The following is an 18,698-nucleotide window of genomic DNA, read 5'->3' on the forward strand; positions in this document are numbered from 1 at the left end:
GTCCTGGAGCTTTCATTGCCACTACTGTGGTATTGTGTGCAAGACAGTCTAAGCAGGCTAAACAAGTCTTGTTTCATTTGTTTTGTTTCATGACTTGTTTTGTTTCCTGCTGTTTCTGGTGAATTCTGTATCATCACGGTTGTAACACATTTCTTCAGAAGCCTGTATCCTCCCTATGTGGGTGTGAAGTTCTCACTGCAGATAAGGTTTTTCACAAGAAAAATTACTTGGATAAAATACTCCTTTATGTTAGCTCATATATTGTGAAATTCTTGTGAAAATGCGCAATACCACAAACTGCCTTTGTACCAGAACAAAAAAGGGAATTAGAGAAGGGAAGGGAAAGGAAGGGCTAAGAGTTAAGACGTCTTTAAATTCTTTCCTGCTATCTCCAATGTTCTCCCAGTGTATGAAGAAATCCTGCCCTGTGCTTGCTATATGTCCTATGACAACTTTAAGTCTGCTTCCCTCTAGTGGACAGTGACTTGCAATGACTTTCAGATCTTGAAGCCTTTGTCCCCAGGGGGTTAACCATGGGCATGTTATACGTCCACAGTGTATCCACGCCTAGTGTGGATGAACTGTTGCTTTATTTGTACCCTTTATTTGTACCCAAAAGGTGCAATCCTCAGGGCGTATGACACTTTTTATATAATAATATAATATAATGTATATATTTGTACATTTTGTACATTTTTGTATTTGAATTTCAATCTTACCAACTAACGTATTGACTTGATGGCTGAATAGAACCTACTTAGTAATCAATTGAAAAATGGACTTCATGTTTTAGCAGGCACTGAGGTGAAATAATAAGACTTAAACTAATAGACACATGACATGAACTTTTTGTATCTATTCTATCACTTTATTAGAGGTAATAGGTAGTTTGTGTTGACAAAAAATGAAAATACCTGGACTTTACTATTTTGACAATGTAAGGATTGTTATTGAAGGATAAATTAACAGTGCTCCCTAATATTACTGCACATATTTCTTGTGTTCTACATTGACATCAAATACATCAAACACCTAAAATAAAGTACCAGCATGCACAGAAGACAAAGGAGCAATTCAAAACTATAAACCCACAGACATACTGTATATTATTAACCTAAAGACATGTGTCAATGATAACATATGACATTTCTGTAGGTCTAGAAGCTTTTCATTTTTCACAACAAAAATAACTAATAGCACCTTTAACTTACAGTAACATACGTTTCTGATTATTTTCACACATTGTATCAAAAAGAAATTCTCACTGCGTGGCTTGTTCGCAGGTGAGGCCAGTTTATTAGACACACTACAAGTAAGACCATACAGACACAACTCTGCACTTTACACATCACACACAGCTTTACTGCACTTGATGATTTGGTGGTGGTGATGTCACAGACCCACATTCGCAAAGTTCAGTGTTACCCTTGTAACCTGTCTGGTATCCAGTAATGACTTGTGGTATAGGCTAGTCCCTCACATGTTTATGCACTACTGCCACCTGCTGGTCTTCACTTTCCTTTCACTTTCCTTTCTTTCTTAAGTTGTCTCATTGAATAAGGCTACATTATAGCCAACAGGATATTGCCAGCACTGAAACATACATTTTATCACCTAAACGGAAACATTTAAAAATACAATCTACTTCATGCGTTGACTTTATAATCCTTCAAGCATAATACAGACAGCACACTCCTTACACATTTTCCACTTCAGTTTTTATAACTGATGTCATTATTAAATAACATTGCATTAATAAATAAACATGACATGTTCACAATAAAACATAATTATAACCATTCCTTAAGATTCTACTAGCACATAATACATATGTTGATCTGCCTAATCATAACTACACAGAGTATAATAAGCTTTACAATCAATATAAATACTTTAAGGTGATTGATGAATGATGCAAAAAAAATCAAGATAGCATGAACAACATATCAACAACACTAATCAGTCAGTAATCAATATTATAACCCAACATTGAAATGTGTGGCATGCATGATATAGCATATGGGTCCCAACATTATTATTCAGTAAGCTGTCGTTAAGAGTAAGGGCTGAAAGTAAATAATATAAACACACTTAGATGAACACACCAGTGGCTTCTTGGAAAAATAGTCTTCAGTGTTTTCATACACTAGTGGTGTCACTAACATAGAGTGAATCTGCAACCCATAGTTTAAGAATCCGGACATTAATATTTTCACTGAAAGAGCCTCAGGTCATGACCATTCATCAATCCATCAATTAATCAATCCAGACATGCTGGGATGAGTTGACAAGTGAATATGAGATGTTCTCAAAAGATGTACTGGGCGCAGACTGTTGTGTACCAAAGTGAGTATTCTTTGCACCGGTGTACAAGCTCATGATTTTTGCACTGCAGCAGCAAAATAATTAGTAGACTTTACATTCTCTTTTTATTATATATATTGTGCTACAACTCCACCTTTGTCCACCTGCCCTGCTCTGCTTAATGCAGCAGTGTGACGCTGTGGTCTGCCACCGCACAAGCGGGCAGCAGGGGGGCGCTGAAGGGGTGACTGATGGCATGCAGGACGCAGTAAGAGTCCGGGTCATAGAACACCAGTGTCTGACTGGGCCAGTCCACCAGCATCCCTACATGCTTGGGTCTCTGAATCAGGTGGAGAGCCACGTGGCGCCCGGCGTGGCAGAAGGTGAAGTCGCCCTCGTAGTGCGACAGCACCCAGGAGCGGTCGTTGTAGCCCAGCCGTGCCCCATTTCCAGACCCCTTACGATCCATACTGGCATAACACACACCAACCTAAGGGGAAGACGGAGGAGAATGAGAAGAAAGAAGAAGATCAAGAAGAAGAGGAAAGAGGAAGAGGAAGAAGATAATGTAGAATGAAAAAAAATACTTCATACACCAGCCTTCAGCCATAACACATTGTGTTAAAGTGGCACAAAATGAAACAAAATTAAGCAGTTAAAAAAATTCAAGATGGATAATTTATAGGAAAGTCCATGAGACGATTAAATAGAGAGAGAAAGAAAGAGAGAGAGAGAGAGAGAGAGAGAGAGAGAGAGAGAGAAAGGAGGACAGTTAAAACGATCCTAAAGTGCAAAAAGACAGACCTTGTAGGCATCACTTTGACCCACGTCCAGCACCCAGCTGTGGGTTCCAGAGGAGATGGCCAGGGTGCCGAGCGCGTTGGGCCAGCAGTCGAAGCGTGCCGGGTCATAAGGAGGGGACTGGCGGGCGCGCTTGGGCAGGAAGGTGAGCGTGCACTCGTCAGTAGACAGGGAGAGCATGGAGCTGATCGAACGCTCCTGGAAACGCAGGTTGGCCGGACCATGAGCTGGAGGGAGATTATAAAGAGCTTCCCAGTGAGATTAATGAAATAAGTATATTATAAACTGTACATAACTTAAAAATAACATTCAGTACAAAATATACACTGTGTTAAATGTCACCATAATGTTTTGCGCCACACAAAATATAATTATTTGCCATATTACAAACACAATTATTTGATATTACTTTACAACTAACATTATAACAAAAATCTGCATTTATTGTAGCTGGTTCATTTTGTTAAAGGCTTTTATTGTAGCTGGTACAATGTGGTACGGTGTGGTTTTCCAAAAAGAGACTGTGTTTCAACCATGACTCTGATCTTTGAATTGATACTCTGACTAGATAACTACATTTTCTCAAGGGACTAGAAAAAACGATAATCATGCCAAAGAGAGTTGTGGGATTGGCCAAATAGGGAAGAAGACACATTCTAGGACCAGCACAGGGAAATGGTCTGCACTCAAAAAAGTGAACTCTGTGAGTTGCTGAATCAAATAAATGTACTTATATTCAATTTAATTAACATTTCTGTGTTTGGTTTTAAAATCTAGTCCACTTTAGTAAGTCTAACTTAAAATGAAAACTTGTTAAAGCAAATGAAGCCAGCTAAGTTAATTCAACATAACACTGTTGAGTGAATGGCACAATCACCTCTAAAATGTAGTCCACTTTAGTAAGTCTAACTTAAAATGATCAATCACCTCTAAAATCTAGTCCACTTTAGTAAGTCTAACTTAAGTCTAACTTAAAATGCACAATCACCTCTAAATCTAGTCCACTTTAGTAAGTCTAACTTAAAATGAAAACTTGTTAAAGCAAAAGAAGCCAGCTAAGTTAATTCAACATAACACAATCTGTATATATTAGTGCTGTCAAACGATTAAAATATTTAATCGCGATTAATCGCATTCATGTCATAGTTAACTCAAAATGAATCGCGATTAATCGCAAATTTTTATCTATTCTAAATGTCCCTTCGTTTATTTATTTTTTCCATCATTTTATTTTTATTTGAATGCCCTTATCAACATGGAAAAGTGGATTGGCTTGCTTTATGCAAATGTTTTATTTTATTGAAAACCAACATTGCCAAACAGGGCGGTACAAAATAAAATTATAAAGTGCACATTTCAGGTAAACAAGGACTCAGCCTATAGTGCAGTTAAATGATGGCTTAATATTTTCTTTTTTTTCAAGTTTGCTGGGAACATAGCAGTCAGGCCTCTTATTTCAGAAACAATGAACCGTAACAGTTAGGTTACCAATAAAAGGTAAGCCTACTACTTATTTGCTTTCAGCCAGCTGCCTGTTGACATTTTCGGACAACAGTGAAGCTTGCTTCTTTTGCACAACACAACTTTTAAAAGTAAACGTTCCATTCAGAAGCTTTTTATCATCCATTTCGCCTTATTGCACTCACCATTCACTCAAACCGTACCGTTAGCATATTACACAGTTTCGAGGCCAAAAAGAACGTTAATCTAAAAAAAAAAAAAAAAAAAAAAAAATTCGCGTTAATCTCGCGATAAAAAAATGAACGGCGTTAAAATGGGTTTGCGTTCACGCCGTTAATAACGCGTTAAACTGACAGCACTAGTATATATATATATTCTGTGATGTTGAAACATTAGTGCATGGTTTAAGAGTGATATTACTGGTCCTACTGTATTTGTCTTGCGAAAATCAAGCATATATGAGTACATGTTAGCTAGCTAACGAGCTAGCCAATTAACAAAATGCTACCTGACAGACATACATTAAAATAGCGATCTTGTCGTCAGAGAGCAATAAGGATCCGGAATAACCGGTGAATAGGGCAATACGCGGGTGGCATTAGCCAATCAGAATGTTCGTACTGTCGTTGCCATATAATACATTTCAATATTTGATAACTAAATGTAGATGATTTGCCTGACAGTCCTTGAAGATACATGTAAAAGCTCAATTAATAATAAATAATAATTTTATATAAAACTAAAAATGCTTTCTTTACCACACCCAGAGTTTGGTATGTGTTGAATGATATCACGTTGATATCACATGATGGTTGTCGTTTTCCATTGGTAATAAATAATATTACAGAACCAAGGTATGGCATGGTGGCTCAGGTCCCTGCACTGCCGCCTCACAGCAAGAAAGTCATGGGTTCGATTCCCGCATGGGCCACTGTTGGTTAGGGGGGCAAGTCCTCCCCAGACCTTCAGTGTTCAGGTGGGCTAGGTATCTCTAGGTATCTCTGTGTGGAGTTTGCATGTTCTCCCAGTGTCCACAAGAACCCCAACAGCACACTCTTCTATCAATCCCTGACCAAGATGGACGGTTCACTTCACTTGGTCCCCGGGCGCTTAAAAGCTGCCCTGGGGTCCTGGAGGAAGGACAATCCGGGATGGGGAAATGCAGAAGTCAAATTCACGGCGATTGTTGACATAACTAGGCTTTATACCAATGAAAACCATTTAAGTAATCTTTATTCAAGTGAGTTAAGTTGGAAATACAAGGAGTTGTTCAGTTGGTGTTAGTAAATCCAGTTGAGTTAGAATTACATAAGTGAGTTATGTCAGTGTAATGAAGGTCTGTTTAGTTAGATGAACACTGCCTGATCAATTAAGGCTAACTTGACCAAATAATATTGTAATTACTTAATACAGTCTTGTTGGTTTTACATAAGTTAGTTATTTCCTCTGTAATAATAGTATTAAATGAGTTTGAACACAACTCAGTTATGTTGAAATCATTGACATAACAATATTAAGTAATTTGAACAACTTATTTTTGTGTGGGGTAAAATGATGAGGGTGTTGAAATGACTTAAAGGTGGCATGGAGTGATAAAATGATTAATACTCAACATGTAATGTTTTAATTGTATATCGGTGACTCTTGGCTCGAAAAATGCATGCTGTTAAATTCCATCCTTAACCCCCTGCTATCCAAGGTTAATGTACTTGCTGTTTCCTTATATTCTTATGTTATAATATTTTGGGAAACACCTAACAGGCCATATCCTGTTGGAAACAGAGGATGGGCAATAGAACACATTATGAGTGAATCGTAGAAAGAAGAGTGGAAAGCTCCTCATTTTAAATGACAATTATTTACTCATTTTATAATGAAAGATCACTATAATGGCACCGTTGGGTGTCATTTACCACCTGTTATGATTTCCGAAGTGCAGACTTCATACCAGCGGTGCCAAGCTGAGAAATGTTGATGTATTTCTAACCAATACAGCCACTATTGGTGATGTTCGAGTGCAGGTGATATTTTAAGTAGTTACAGGAGCAATGCTAGATGAGCAATGCAAGAGTAAAAGCTTTTACATTTACATTTATTTATTTGGCAGACATTTTTACATTTATCAAATTCCGGTGGAGTTCAACATAAGCAACAACAGATTGAAAAACAGCTGAAAGAAAGCTGCAGCGCAGGTGTGAAATGACTGAATATAGAAAAGCAGGGCTAAGAGGTAGAAAAGCATTTTCAGAGGTATAATCCTGTCAACGTGAGTGATCACAGAAGTAGTGGGTCTTCAATGTATTTTGAATACTATTACTAACTTCTATTCTAAGCAGTTAAGGGAAGAAAAGTAGTACTAGTAAGGGTAAGAGTAGTAACAGTAGGACTAGTAAGGTTAGTGGTAAGAGTAGTTAAAGCAGTACTAGTAAGGGTAGTGGTAACAGTAGTAATAGTAGTACTAGTAAGGGTAAGAGTAGTAATAGTAGTACTAGTAAGGTTAGTGGTAGCAGTAGTAATAGTAGTAGTACTAGTAAGGGTAGTGGTAAGAGTAGTTAAAGTAGTACTAGTAAGGGTAGTGGTAACAGTAGTAATAGTAGTACTAGTAAGGGTAGTGGTAACAGTAGTAATAGTAGTACTAGTAAGGGTAAGAGTAGTAATAGTAGTACTAGTAAGGGTAGTGGTAGCAGTAGTAATAGTAGTAGTACTAGTAAGGGTAGTGGTAACAGTAGCAGTACTAGTAAGGGTAGTGGTAACATTAGTAAAAGCAGTACTAGTAAGGGTAGTGGTAACAGTAGTAATAGTAGTACTAGTAAGGGTAACAGTAGTAATAGTAGTAGTACTAGTAAGGGTAGTGGTAACAGTAGTAATAGTAGTAGTACTAGTAAGGGTAAGAGTAGTAATATTAGTACTAGTAAGGGTAACAGTAGTAATAGTAGTAGTACTAGTAAGGGTAGTGGTAGCAGTAGTAATAGTAGTAGTACTAGTAAGGGTAGTGGTAACAGTAGTAATAGTAGTAGTACTAGTAAGGGTAGTGGTAACAGTGGAATAGTAGTAGTACTAGTAACGGTAGTAATAACAAAACAGGAGGAATGAAGTCAGAATCAGAATATGAGTGTGTTTTAGAACACCACAATGTCAGTAGACTATGTGAGGTATGCTATACTAGGCCTGTGACTGACCTGAGGGGCCCAGAAGAACAGCACTGGCCCACAGGCCCTGCATGAGTCTGCTGTCACTGCAGTCAGAGCTCAGGTTTAGCTGCTCAGTGTCACGTGGCTCCCCCACTCCCTCGGCCTCCTCCAACCTTAAACACACACACACACACACACACGCACATTCACACATACGCACATACACACACAATGGCAAAGGACTTTTTTTTATCAATGAGTAACTTTTCACAAGCACATGTGACTTTTCCCTGTTGGCCTACAAGAGAGTCAGTAATTCCTAAGTATTCCTAAGGCATATAACATACATTGGAAATAATCCATTCTGATCCATCATCTGACAAAAAATACTTAAATGGCTTAAAAGCATGAAATCAATTTTTCATTTTAATGTATTTATTTACCTGTCAGATATTTCTTGACTGGATGTCTGGAAAACAAAATTAACATGATCAATGCCTCCATTATCATAATTATTCTCATAATTTACTGTATTGATTTCAAATGAATTATATCTTAGCACCTGAACATACTAGGGACAAACTACTATGACACATAAACATCAGTTGGCGCAGTTGTAGTAAAACCCTTAATAGCCTTTCAATGTGATGTTCCTTCATATCTCAATCTCACAACCTAAATACAAATGTTACCTTTTAAAGTAATACTCTAGCCAGTCACATTTATATAGATTATTAATGTACCCCAAGACCATTGTGAAATGGTCTTCCCAAATGTATTGTCCCAATTTTCTTAGATTATTTGGACACAGCATTAAGAGAATAAAACATATAATGGAAGCTCAATGGCATTTACCAATATTTAAACTGTAGAAGCAAATGATTTACACTGTCAAACAAAACAGCCATTACATATTGTCATGTAGACATATATTTGTCTGAGTACTGACACTGTGTCAGCCAACCAGTACATCTCTTTCTCAATCTGTCGGTACTTCTCTAGACCTTCCCTTTTACTTTTGTCAGTTGACACTGTTTCACAAGATGATGTGCTTCCTTATTGTCCTCAGAGCTAATGAAGTGTCTTGAGGTCTCACCACCAGCTGTGCGTCCTGTGAGTGTGTGAGAGTGTGCACCAGGTTGGTGCGTGTGTGTGCAAGTGTCGTGAGGGCCTGGCTCCAGTGGGCGCGCTGCGTGAGGAGACACTGCTCCACGCGTTCCTGCTCCTTCTGCACAGCCTCCAGGAGGCGCTGTTCTTCCTCATCCAGGGCCTCCCGCACGGCATTCACCTGGGCCAGCACCCGTTCCCGCGCTGCACTAGCGTCAGCCTGTGTACAGCCAGTATAAATGAATAGATGTAGACAAAAGCACAGATATACATGCACAAACACACACACAGACACATGCACCTCCATACAATAGAAATGTACAACTAAACATATTGTATAGAGGACTAACAAGTGTATACACACACATTCAAACACACACACACACACACATTCACACCCACCCACATACAGAAAGGTCGACAAGCCAAAGACCAGTATTATGTTTTATTTTAAGTGAACGAATAGTGCTTGGGAATGACCATCCTTTTCCAAACAAATTCTGTTGTTCTGTTGGATCCATCATAAAGCTTTTTATTTGCATGTATTGCACTGGAATTAAAATCCACACAAATTCAAACACACCTAGTCTTAGTAGTGGGATAACCACACAGTTCCTACCTGCACTGCTTTCTCTTTGGCAGACAATGTTTGGCTTATAAAGCGCTCAATCCGTGATGCTTGCAGCTGCATCTTCTCACAACTGTCCACAAGCTGATTCTGTACACATAAGCACATGCATTCATTTCTTATTAACTTAATAACTTATTAACTGATTAATGTGCAACATACAGCATAGTCTTTTGAGAAACAGAAACAGGATGATGCACAGTACTGTCTTCACAAGAAATAACACTGACTTTGAGCCAGAAAAATAGAATGTTCAAACACAATCAGAAGGTCTGTTCACCACTGTCTCCAAATCTCCAAATCTATCCTACTTCTTAAAAATACTTCACAGTTGACTTTGTTAGAAGCAATGCTGTCCCTGGCACCTTCAAAAATCCCAGGTTCAATAAGATTTGTACAAGCACACTTTGATCTGAATGTGTGAGTGCGGGTCATATTTAAAACAAACAGCTACTGATACTGGAGTACAATAACCTTTAGGATTCAGATTTGCAGATTATTTTCTTATAATCCCCTAATGATGGGTGATTGGGCATATTATGTCAGAGGCATTAAAGGTTGGGAAGAGCTTCCTTCATTGCTGAATGTATCCAAAGCATGAGTACCACATGTCTTTAAAGAACTATTGATATCAGCATCAACTTGCATTTCTATTTAATTTTTTTTGCTGCATATTTTATACCATCTAGGACAACAGCCCCAAATCCATGACATGCTCCTAAACTAACCTCCCCTTAAATAATTTTGCATGTTATGACATATGTATAACTATACATGTATTTAAATTCATAGTCAATTTTCTGGCAATAACTATGAAGAAAAAAAACTATTTCATTCAACTACATACTGATAATACCGCCCTAGTTGTAACTGTGTCAATGTTTCATGAAATACAGATGTTGCAAACACCCTACACTGCCACAGGTTTGTAATGTTGTGGCTGAGTCAATCATGAGTAGCTTAAACAGCCAGGTGTATGAAAACAAACAATGTTGCAATTCATATGATGTAATTGCATATATAATCCAGAAAAAAATGCATAAAACGTAACCTAATATGAGCCTAAACATATGCCCCAACCAACTTCCTCGTTCACCTTGGTTTCGAGAAAATATTTAACTGAGATAGCAAGGCTGTTTGTGAGTTTTATTAAATTAAATCGAGCACTTCTTAACACATCACTCACCCTCACTGCTGTTGCTTGAGTGGCGAGTGCTGTCACTGTATGACCCTGACACGGTCCCGAAATGGCGCAGAGAGAACATATAAGTTTCCCCTCGGAACTGCAAAACGAGTCCAACTCAGAGTCGTGGTCAACGCAGGTCTTCAGTGTAGAGGGCTCTATTTCGGACTTTGGATTGTTTGTTGATGTTAAAGTAACAGAGTGTCCACTCACGTTAACATTGTCCATACCTCCATTGAACGGATGTTTAGTAGTACCTTCGGGCTGTTTTGAGTCTTTTTCCCCCCGATGGTAGGCATGACTCTCTCCGTCTTCCATTTCGGCCTCTGGCTCGCTGTCCTGTAAGGACACCACAGCTAAATCGCAAATTCCTCTGTCCTCAGTCATGCCACCGCGGTATGGTATAAACCTGTTCTTTTTCGGATTAAATCGTCGACGGTGTTCAGCTACAAAAATCAATAATTATGCACTTTAACAATCGAAGATGTATTCACTTCTGGACAATGACGCAGAACAGGTGTGTAGCCTACCTGTTCCGCAGGTGCACAACACGGAAGCTGAGCCCTAGCTTAGTAGTTGAAGAGCAGGTCTGGTTGTATCGCCATTTAATATCCCAGCAAGAACAATTAGGTTTCATCCCCGGTTTCAGCCTCTCCTCTTTTTCTAGACACTATTATCCAGCCTATCCCACTGGTTTAGAGTCGAAGACAAAGATAGTTCTGAAACTGGTTACTCAACCATGACAAATAGGCTTGCTTCGCAATCGGTAGGATGGACCTCTCAGGTCATCATAGCCTAAATTGAAAATGAATTGTAAAATAACTCAATAGCCTACGTCCGAGTGTATGTTAATTAATCTACAACTATAAAATGAACTATAGCCAAATAAGATGATTCGGGTTAAAATGAAGGGGAATGATGGAAGTATCCTCTAAACACGAAAGCTATTGAAAAAAAAAAAAACAGCATCTTATCACGTTTTAAATGGTAGCCTATTGCTCATATGGCTCGTTCTGCTTTGATTTCTTGTAACTTCTCTGTCTTTATTGTGTGTTAAACCTTGGGGAAGCCTCTTAGTTGTTTTATATATGGATTTTTGTAGACTAGGCTACTTTAATGTTGTTTTGCGGTGTTACGCAGTAGCCAAGTTATAGGCTACTGTTATTTTGGGTATCTGTACAATTTTAATAAATTATCATTAGCCTATATTACAGCTATTTACCACTGGCCTGATCCCTTGGCTGACTTAATATGATATCATTGACATAGGCGTAGTATATTTAAAATATGAGCCTCTAAACGGAAGTTTATGGTAGGCCTAGGAGTTCAAGGTGAAAAAATAACTTGGTCAATTAAAGTCATGTCACGCACTGGAAACATCTATAGGCTTAAATGGTACTGGTTGGTGAAAATGAGTGAAGAGGTATAACTACAGACAGAAACGTCTTGAAAGCGAGTGGCAAAACGGGGGGCGGTTTGTCTGTAACTTACCAGTGGGAGAAAACCAATGAGCATAAAGCCATTGGACCTCCAGCGCTGCCCCCAGTGGTCAGGTCCACATCAGGGGCAAATCACCTTTAGTCAACCTCGATCCCACTCCCATCAATTATGGTAACTATAACTTTATCATTTTTGTTAAGGGGAAGAAGTCTATTCATAACTAAATAAATTGCTCTGCACAGTTTCCAAGTTTCTGTAGGTCTGTTGAAAGTTCAAAGCCTTGAAGAATAGCCTGACTAAGCCAAAAGTGAAAAAAATTTTTTACTTAAATTGTTATGGAGAAACCCTTATGGTAATAATTGTATTAAAATGAAAGGTGTCTTTGTGTTAAATCGTCGACGGCTGTATCTGTCAGGAAATATACGTAGCAACGCCTGTGTGGCCATCTGACAGTCATGAGTCACCCAAACATTACCTTTCGCGCTAAAATTGCCTGTTTTTTCAACATACAGGAAGCAGTGATGGAGTGCGTGATGACGTAGAGTAAATGGGGTGGTAGTGTACACAAAGACCCTGTTCTTGATTGGGCAGATAGATCAGACTTTGTACGTCAAATATGTGAAGTCAAACAACAGCATTCCCAATTGGACATGTGTCTTTTTGTTCTAGTTTCCAATTGGATCACGTGCTAACATCCCTTTCTCCCGCCCCCTAACACCGACTCGTTTTCCAACGCCACTCAGCGGTGTCTCACGGAGGTTTGGAAGCGGGTGGGGAAGAGTCGAGCTTCGGCTGACCCTAATAAACCAAACTTAGAGCGACGTGGGGCTACGGGGTCGCCCTCACTAGTTCTTTTAAATAATTGGGATATCGCCTCACCCGCCTTCTCATATCGCTCCACACCTACTCGCCCTCCTAATGTCGGATTTCAAGCTTGGGATTGTTCGACTTGGCCGTGTGGCCGGGAAGGTGAGCTGAATCCTGGCGCTGCCATGTGCGACAAGAAGGGGAGGGGATCACAAAACCATTTACAAAATGGCTTGTTGAGGGCTCTCCGCGAAATCTTGCAGCTACCTATGCTTTTTATAATTGCTGTCTGGAAGATTTTTCTGCTCGCAACGTCGAAGTCGTTGTCAAGAAACAAATCACCTTTAGGGAGCGCATAATTAGCCAGCCAGCTAGCTAGCTAGTTTGCCCAATTTCGGTTTGTCGCACGAAGCCGCCTACCAGTAGTGCCTGCCCATTAGCTAGTTAGCCAGATACGAGAACACCGTAACATTTGGCTTGCTCTTATATTAGCAATTAGCCTGCTTAACGCGACTTGACATGTCCTTTCAGTCGAGTTGATGTAGATGTTAGAATGTTATCGTTTATGAGCATTCGGTTTTGGCTGAGCATCTTACTTCTAGTAGGTTGCTAACTTTGTAGCTAGCATTAAACATACACCGAGCTGGCTAGCTGAAAATATCCTAGAAGCCGTCAACAGGGATCCCTTCCAACGTGACTCGACCCGGCATGTTGGCAATGACTAGTAAACAACGGCTATATTGCTAACTAGCCATCAATCACATTTTGTGGTTCAGTTGACGCTCCATTACTGAAACATAATTTGATTAACGTTAATGGATCAATCATATGTGATCGTTTCTCGGCCATTTGTCTTCGTTGTTGTCTTTTTCCAAGCAGTGTAACCATTGACATCACCTGCAGGTAATTGTTTATGTCACCAATAGTCAGTTGACGTTAGCTGAACGATATTTTTCCGTAATCTCGTTGTTGTGTTTGAGGCCTTTGGGCTGTAACACTAGAGGGCAGCCGATGAGCAGGAATATGTCGACAAACTTCTCAACGTGAAGTTATTTCCTGATGTATCTTAACTACATGCAACCACATCACATGAGACACGGTCGAGATTACGTTGTGGAGTTATCTATTATCTGGTTATGTCTATATTGTGCTGTGTTCGTCGTTGTGTAGGGTGCCACTTGCTGTGTTTTATCATCATTAAATCCTTGCAATTATTCTGTGCTTGCGGACATATACTTGGGAGTACAACAATGTTGTTCTTTTAAGTAATGGAGACATCACTATAAGCACATCGTTTTACAGTATTACAGCTTTTAGTAAGATGACAGGGGTAATCTTGTTACTAATCAATGATGGCAGGGGTAATCAATGTTTTTTGTGTGTATAAATAGCATCTGGTAATATACATGCATTTCTATTGTTTTCAGACAAAGTACACACTGATTGATGAGCAGGACATACCATTGGTGGAAAATTATGCCTTTGAGGTAAGAAATAGTTTGTTTATGTACACATTTTGACATGAGAATAGGTTGAGGTGACCATGTCTCATTTGGGAGTAAAAACTGAGACATTGCAACCCTGTCAGCACATATAGGTTCAAGGTGAAGGATGTCTGGCATGAAGTATTTTGAAAGGCACGGATCTGTTAGTAGTCTGATTCGCCTTGTGTAGAGACCATGTACAGCTGTTGCGAACAGACTGTATGTCCTCAAATCTGAAAGTGTCACACACCTGTATCTTATATGGTTTACAAAGTAAACACCACATTACAAATTTGAACTGATGTATGTTATCCACTGATCCACATAACTTTTTGTACAGTTCAGACAATAGATGGATAATGTTGCTACTAATGGATAGTTGACAGACTTCACTGAAATGGGAATCGTATACAGGTGTGCATCATTTTTAACAGGATGGCCTGCCTACCTGTGAAAGGGTCTGCATTAGACATATTCTTGGCTCAGACATAAATCTAATGTACCCTCAACATATAGGTCAAATTGCTCCCTCTTCGATATGTCTGTGTCTGCAGAGTATTAATGCATAGCAAGGTAGTGTTAATCTTATCAGTGTTGTCTGACATGGAGGGAAGATGGTTATCAAACATTTTGTGATTGAAATAGTATAGTCAGTGCCCGAGATTCCTCGTGTTTGGTGCTGTCAGGCCTATAAGATTCCAGTTGTTTGGTCAGACATGATCTTTGTCTTTTAAGATTAGTGCACCACCTCGATACATCTGAGGTTTTTCCTCTTAATTCCTACAGGCCCGCATGGAGGTAGATGCTGATGGTAACGGGGCTAAAATCTTTGCATATGCCTTCGACATTGGCAAAGGCCGCTGGGCTGGTCGGCCATTGCACGAGCTTCTCTGGTGAGTCATGGCACTGCCCAAGCGTCAGTGTTCACCAAGGCTATCATTTGTTACTGGTGTGTTGCAGTGTTTTCTTTTTACTGTCATCCTCGTGTTAAGTGTAATTATGAATTGTGTTCCCACAGGGAGAAGCACAGAGGTGGAATTGCTCCTAGTTTTCAAGTTGTTCACATAAACCAGGTCACTGTGGACAACCGCCTCGACAACTTACGCCTGGTGCCTGTGGGATGGACTCCGAAACCAGAGGAGCTGTCCAGCAAACAAAGGTAGTCGGCTACTAACAGTACTGACCATTGATTACGTAGATGCGCTACTTGTTAGGCTGTATTTTTATAGTAAAAACACAAGTGAAGTAATTATGTGAACTCATAGGTACATTGGCCTTTCTGGTAGTTAGTATTAGCTGTTTTATTTAGGGTGCTTATTATGTCATGTTAGTCTTCAGTCAAGAGTACATCCTTTTACATCAAAGAACAAATGAACATTCCAGTATGTTGTGATGCAGCTTGGAATTAAAATATATTGAAGAATTGCCAAGAATTGTTGAATCATGGTTTTAAGAATCGTGATTTAAAAAGAGTTGCCAGATGTCTTGTGATTCCCCCTCTTCGGGAACATAATGGTTCCCCTCCATGTAGATTTAAATTCAACTGTGTGTGTGTGTGTGTGTCTCTCCTCCAGAGAGCAGTCCTTGTACTGGCTGGCCATCCAGCAGGTGCCTGCCGACCCCGTGGAGGAGCAGTACTTGGAGTTGAGCCGCACGCGCTACTACAACGCCAACGGCGAGCTGGTGGAGGAGGAGGAGTGCTCGTGCACTTACTACGAGTGTCACTACCCGCCCTGCTCGCTCATCGAAAAGAGAGTAAGTCTCCTAACCATGACCTGTGTTTACAGTATTGTTCTCAAACTAGTATTGCAGGTGTGCAATGTTTGTGAAATACAAAGCGCAATGACTTATCATTGAGAAGAGAGTAGGTTTCCTAAACAAAACCATGACTGTTTAATTTTGCATTCAGGACACAGTCCTGAAATGTTTGTGAAATAAAATGGGACAAGAATGTTACTATTACATTTCTGTATAATTTTTGTAAAATGACACTGTGGAAGTGCAAGTCTTACTAGCCACAACCACAATCTTAAAGGATCAACCAGTTGCATTGCTTTGTAGTTGTAACTATTTAATGCATAAATTGTGCATACTTGATGAAAGTCTCTGAATCTTTCTCTTTTTTCCCTCTCTTGCCCCACAGCTGAGGGAGTTCAACATATGTGGACGCTGCCAGGTGGCACGCTACTGTGGCTCCCAGTGCCAGCAGAGAGACTGGCCAGCCCACAAGAAACAGTGCCGCGAACGCAAGCGGGTCCTTGCCCTGGAGTCGGAACCGGAGCGGTGATCCATTCGGCCGAACCCACAGTCAGAGCTGAGGGATTGGAAGAGGAGGGGAAAAGGAGATATTTTTGGGGGGTGGGTGGGTGGTGAGACCTATGAATTGACGTGCGAAAAAAAAGGCGGGGGGGGGGGGGAATATCTGCTGATGGACAAAGTTGACCGGGGGGGTGAAGTTGGTTGGTAGCATGGGCCGAGTAAAAAAAAAAAAAGAGGGAAAAAAGAAAAAGTATACTTCCCTGAACTGTCAAATACCTGTGGCTTGCCTAGCAAGCCATAAGGGGAACACGGGAAATCCATATTTTTTTTTTTTGGTGACAAAACATTTTTTTCCCTTTCAAAAGGGCAACCTCAAAGCTCTACCTGCTGCTATGGATGTGTATTTTTGGGTATGAAGGAAAACAAGAAGAAGAAGAAGAAGAAGAAGTAAAAACCTAAAGAGAGAAGTCACACTGAACTCTTTTCTTCGATTGACTGCATTTTAAGTGTCGACGGTCAGCGTGAACTCTCACTCCTCTCATCCGTTTTCCTTCCTCTCCCCTTCTCGCTGGCCTTCCCTTCTCGCCTGCCCGCCTGCTCACCCCCAGCTTCACGTCAGCCCACGCTGGCTTTGAGGGACTCTACCTGCTGTAACACCGATGCTACGGATCACGGACCTCTTCACTGTACCACCCCTGTTGCACCCCTGTTGGACTGCAGGCTCACATGACTCGCATTATCACCTCCCGGTCATACACCTGCCAAGAGCACCCATGCTCACGTCTGGCCCTTCACACTACCAGTATTGTGTGAGTGTGTGTGTGTTTGTATATATGTATGTATGTATGTATGTATGTATGTATGTATGTATGTATGTATGTATGTATGTATGTGAGGGTGCATGTGTGTATGAGATGCCCTTATTGACTGAAGGACATGTATGAAGTGGTTATTGTTAGGGGGCGGGGGGGGGGTTGTTTTTTTGTCTGTCTACTTTTTTGGGGGTGGGGTTGGGGAGGGTATGTCTTTTGTGTTTGCTCACTTGTCAAGATGTTCTATAGTCCTCCCCTCACGAAATCCAGATGCATTAATTCTGCGTATGCTGCCGCAGTGTCCGGTTGACCGTTCCAGCTGATTGTCCACATCCACTTGTCTCCCAGTCTCGCATTTGAGGGATGTCCTGGGAAAAACTTGAAAAATCCACATACCTAAGTTGACTCAGAGATGGGTGTTTTTTCTTTGCCCTTTCTTTTTTTAGTGTGAGAAAGGAGCTTGTTATTTGGATTCCAGTTTTGTTTTATTTTTTTTTTTTAACGTCAGCAACTTATGGTAACTTATCTTAATAATAAATTCAATTTCACAAATCACCACCTCTGTTTGTGTAAAGGATGTGCATACATGCCCGAAGCGTGTCTTCCGTCAGCGCGGAAGGTGATCAAGGCCCAGCCCTGACAAACACCCACACCTAAGTGTGTTAGCAGCAGTCACGATGTGACGAGTTGTTTTGTTTGTTTCGTTTTGTTAATGATTTTGACATTTTATTTATCTGGATGGGGTGAAGCACTGTGCACTGAGTATTCTCACACTTTTCTGTGTTTAGGGGGAGAGATGTCAGAGTGAGGGCTGTCTGGGAAATATTTTTTTTTCTAAGAATATTACAGTACAAGAATAATTACATAGAATAAAGAATATGTGAATGGGCATAAAAGGTGGTAATAACTGACCATCTCTCATCACTGTAAATTAATAAAAGAAATTAAACCAAAAGAAATAATGAGTGTCTTGTTTATTTTTTATTTCTGTGTTCAATAACGTGCTAATTGGAGCGCAATAACCTGGGAGGGGAAGTTTAATATTTAGCTACTCAAATTGAATGATTAACCTTTACACATGCATCACCATAGTGACCCTGGGCTGGTCTCCTCTCGCTGTCCCCCTTTTCTGAACTAACGCACAAGTCGTAGCCAAACGGTTGCAGTACCGAGTCCTCGTCAGGGTGCATGTATCTGTAGCACAGTTAACATAGTGTGTAGCTATGGTTAAGATGATTAAAACCTAGGACTATAATCTTTATATGAATATCTACCGACGAA

General features: G+C 40.1%; 2 protein-coding genes across 3 annotated transcripts; one reads left to right on the plus strand and one right to left on the minus strand.

Annotated features, from left to right (window-relative positions):
* Positions 1 to 1,269: 1,269 nt before the first annotated feature.
* Positions 1,270 to 11,989, minus strand: bspry (B-box and SPRY domain containing). 2 transcript variants are annotated; one of them, XM_031577619.2, is made up of 8 exons: positions 11,146 to 11,989; positions 10,619 to 10,954; positions 9,424 to 9,522; positions 8,794 to 9,024; positions 8,141 to 8,166; positions 7,746 to 7,870; positions 3,109 to 3,332; positions 1,270 to 2,794 (listed from the first exon to the last, which is right to left on the minus strand). In XM_031577619.2, the coding sequence occupies exons 2-8, from the start codon at positions 10,931 to 10,933 to the stop codon at positions 2,483 to 2,485; spliced, it is 1,332 nt and encodes a 443-aa protein (XP_031433479.1). In that variant the 5' UTR covers positions 10,934 to 10,954; positions 11,146 to 11,989; the 3' UTR covers positions 1,270 to 2,482. The 2 variants fall into 2 exon arrangements, with proteins under 2 accessions (XP_031433479.1, XP_031433478.1); XM_031577618.2 differs by lacking the exon at positions 11,146 to 11,989 and having other exon boundaries at positions 10,619 to 11,119.
* A 784-nt stretch (positions 11,990 to 12,773) lies between these two features.
* On the plus strand, positions 12,774 to 18,376 carry zmynd19 (zinc finger, MYND-type containing 19). The gene is made up of 6 exons (XM_012816328.3): positions 12,774 to 13,024; positions 14,290 to 14,349; positions 15,133 to 15,239; positions 15,365 to 15,505; positions 15,921 to 16,101; positions 16,490 to 18,376. The coding sequence occupies exons 1-6, from the start codon at positions 12,974 to 12,976 to the stop codon at positions 16,631 to 16,633; spliced, it is 684 nt and encodes a 227-aa protein (XP_012671782.1). The 5' UTR covers positions 12,774 to 12,973; the 3' UTR covers positions 16,634 to 18,376.
* The last annotated feature ends 322 nt before the right edge of the window (positions 18,377 to 18,698 follow it).

Source organism: Clupea harengus, chromosome 12 (genome assembly GCF_900700415.2).
Source record: "Clupea harengus chromosome 12, Ch_v2.0.2, whole genome shotgun sequence".
NCBI lineage: Eukaryota > Metazoa > Chordata > Actinopteri > Clupeiformes > Clupeidae > Clupea > Clupea harengus.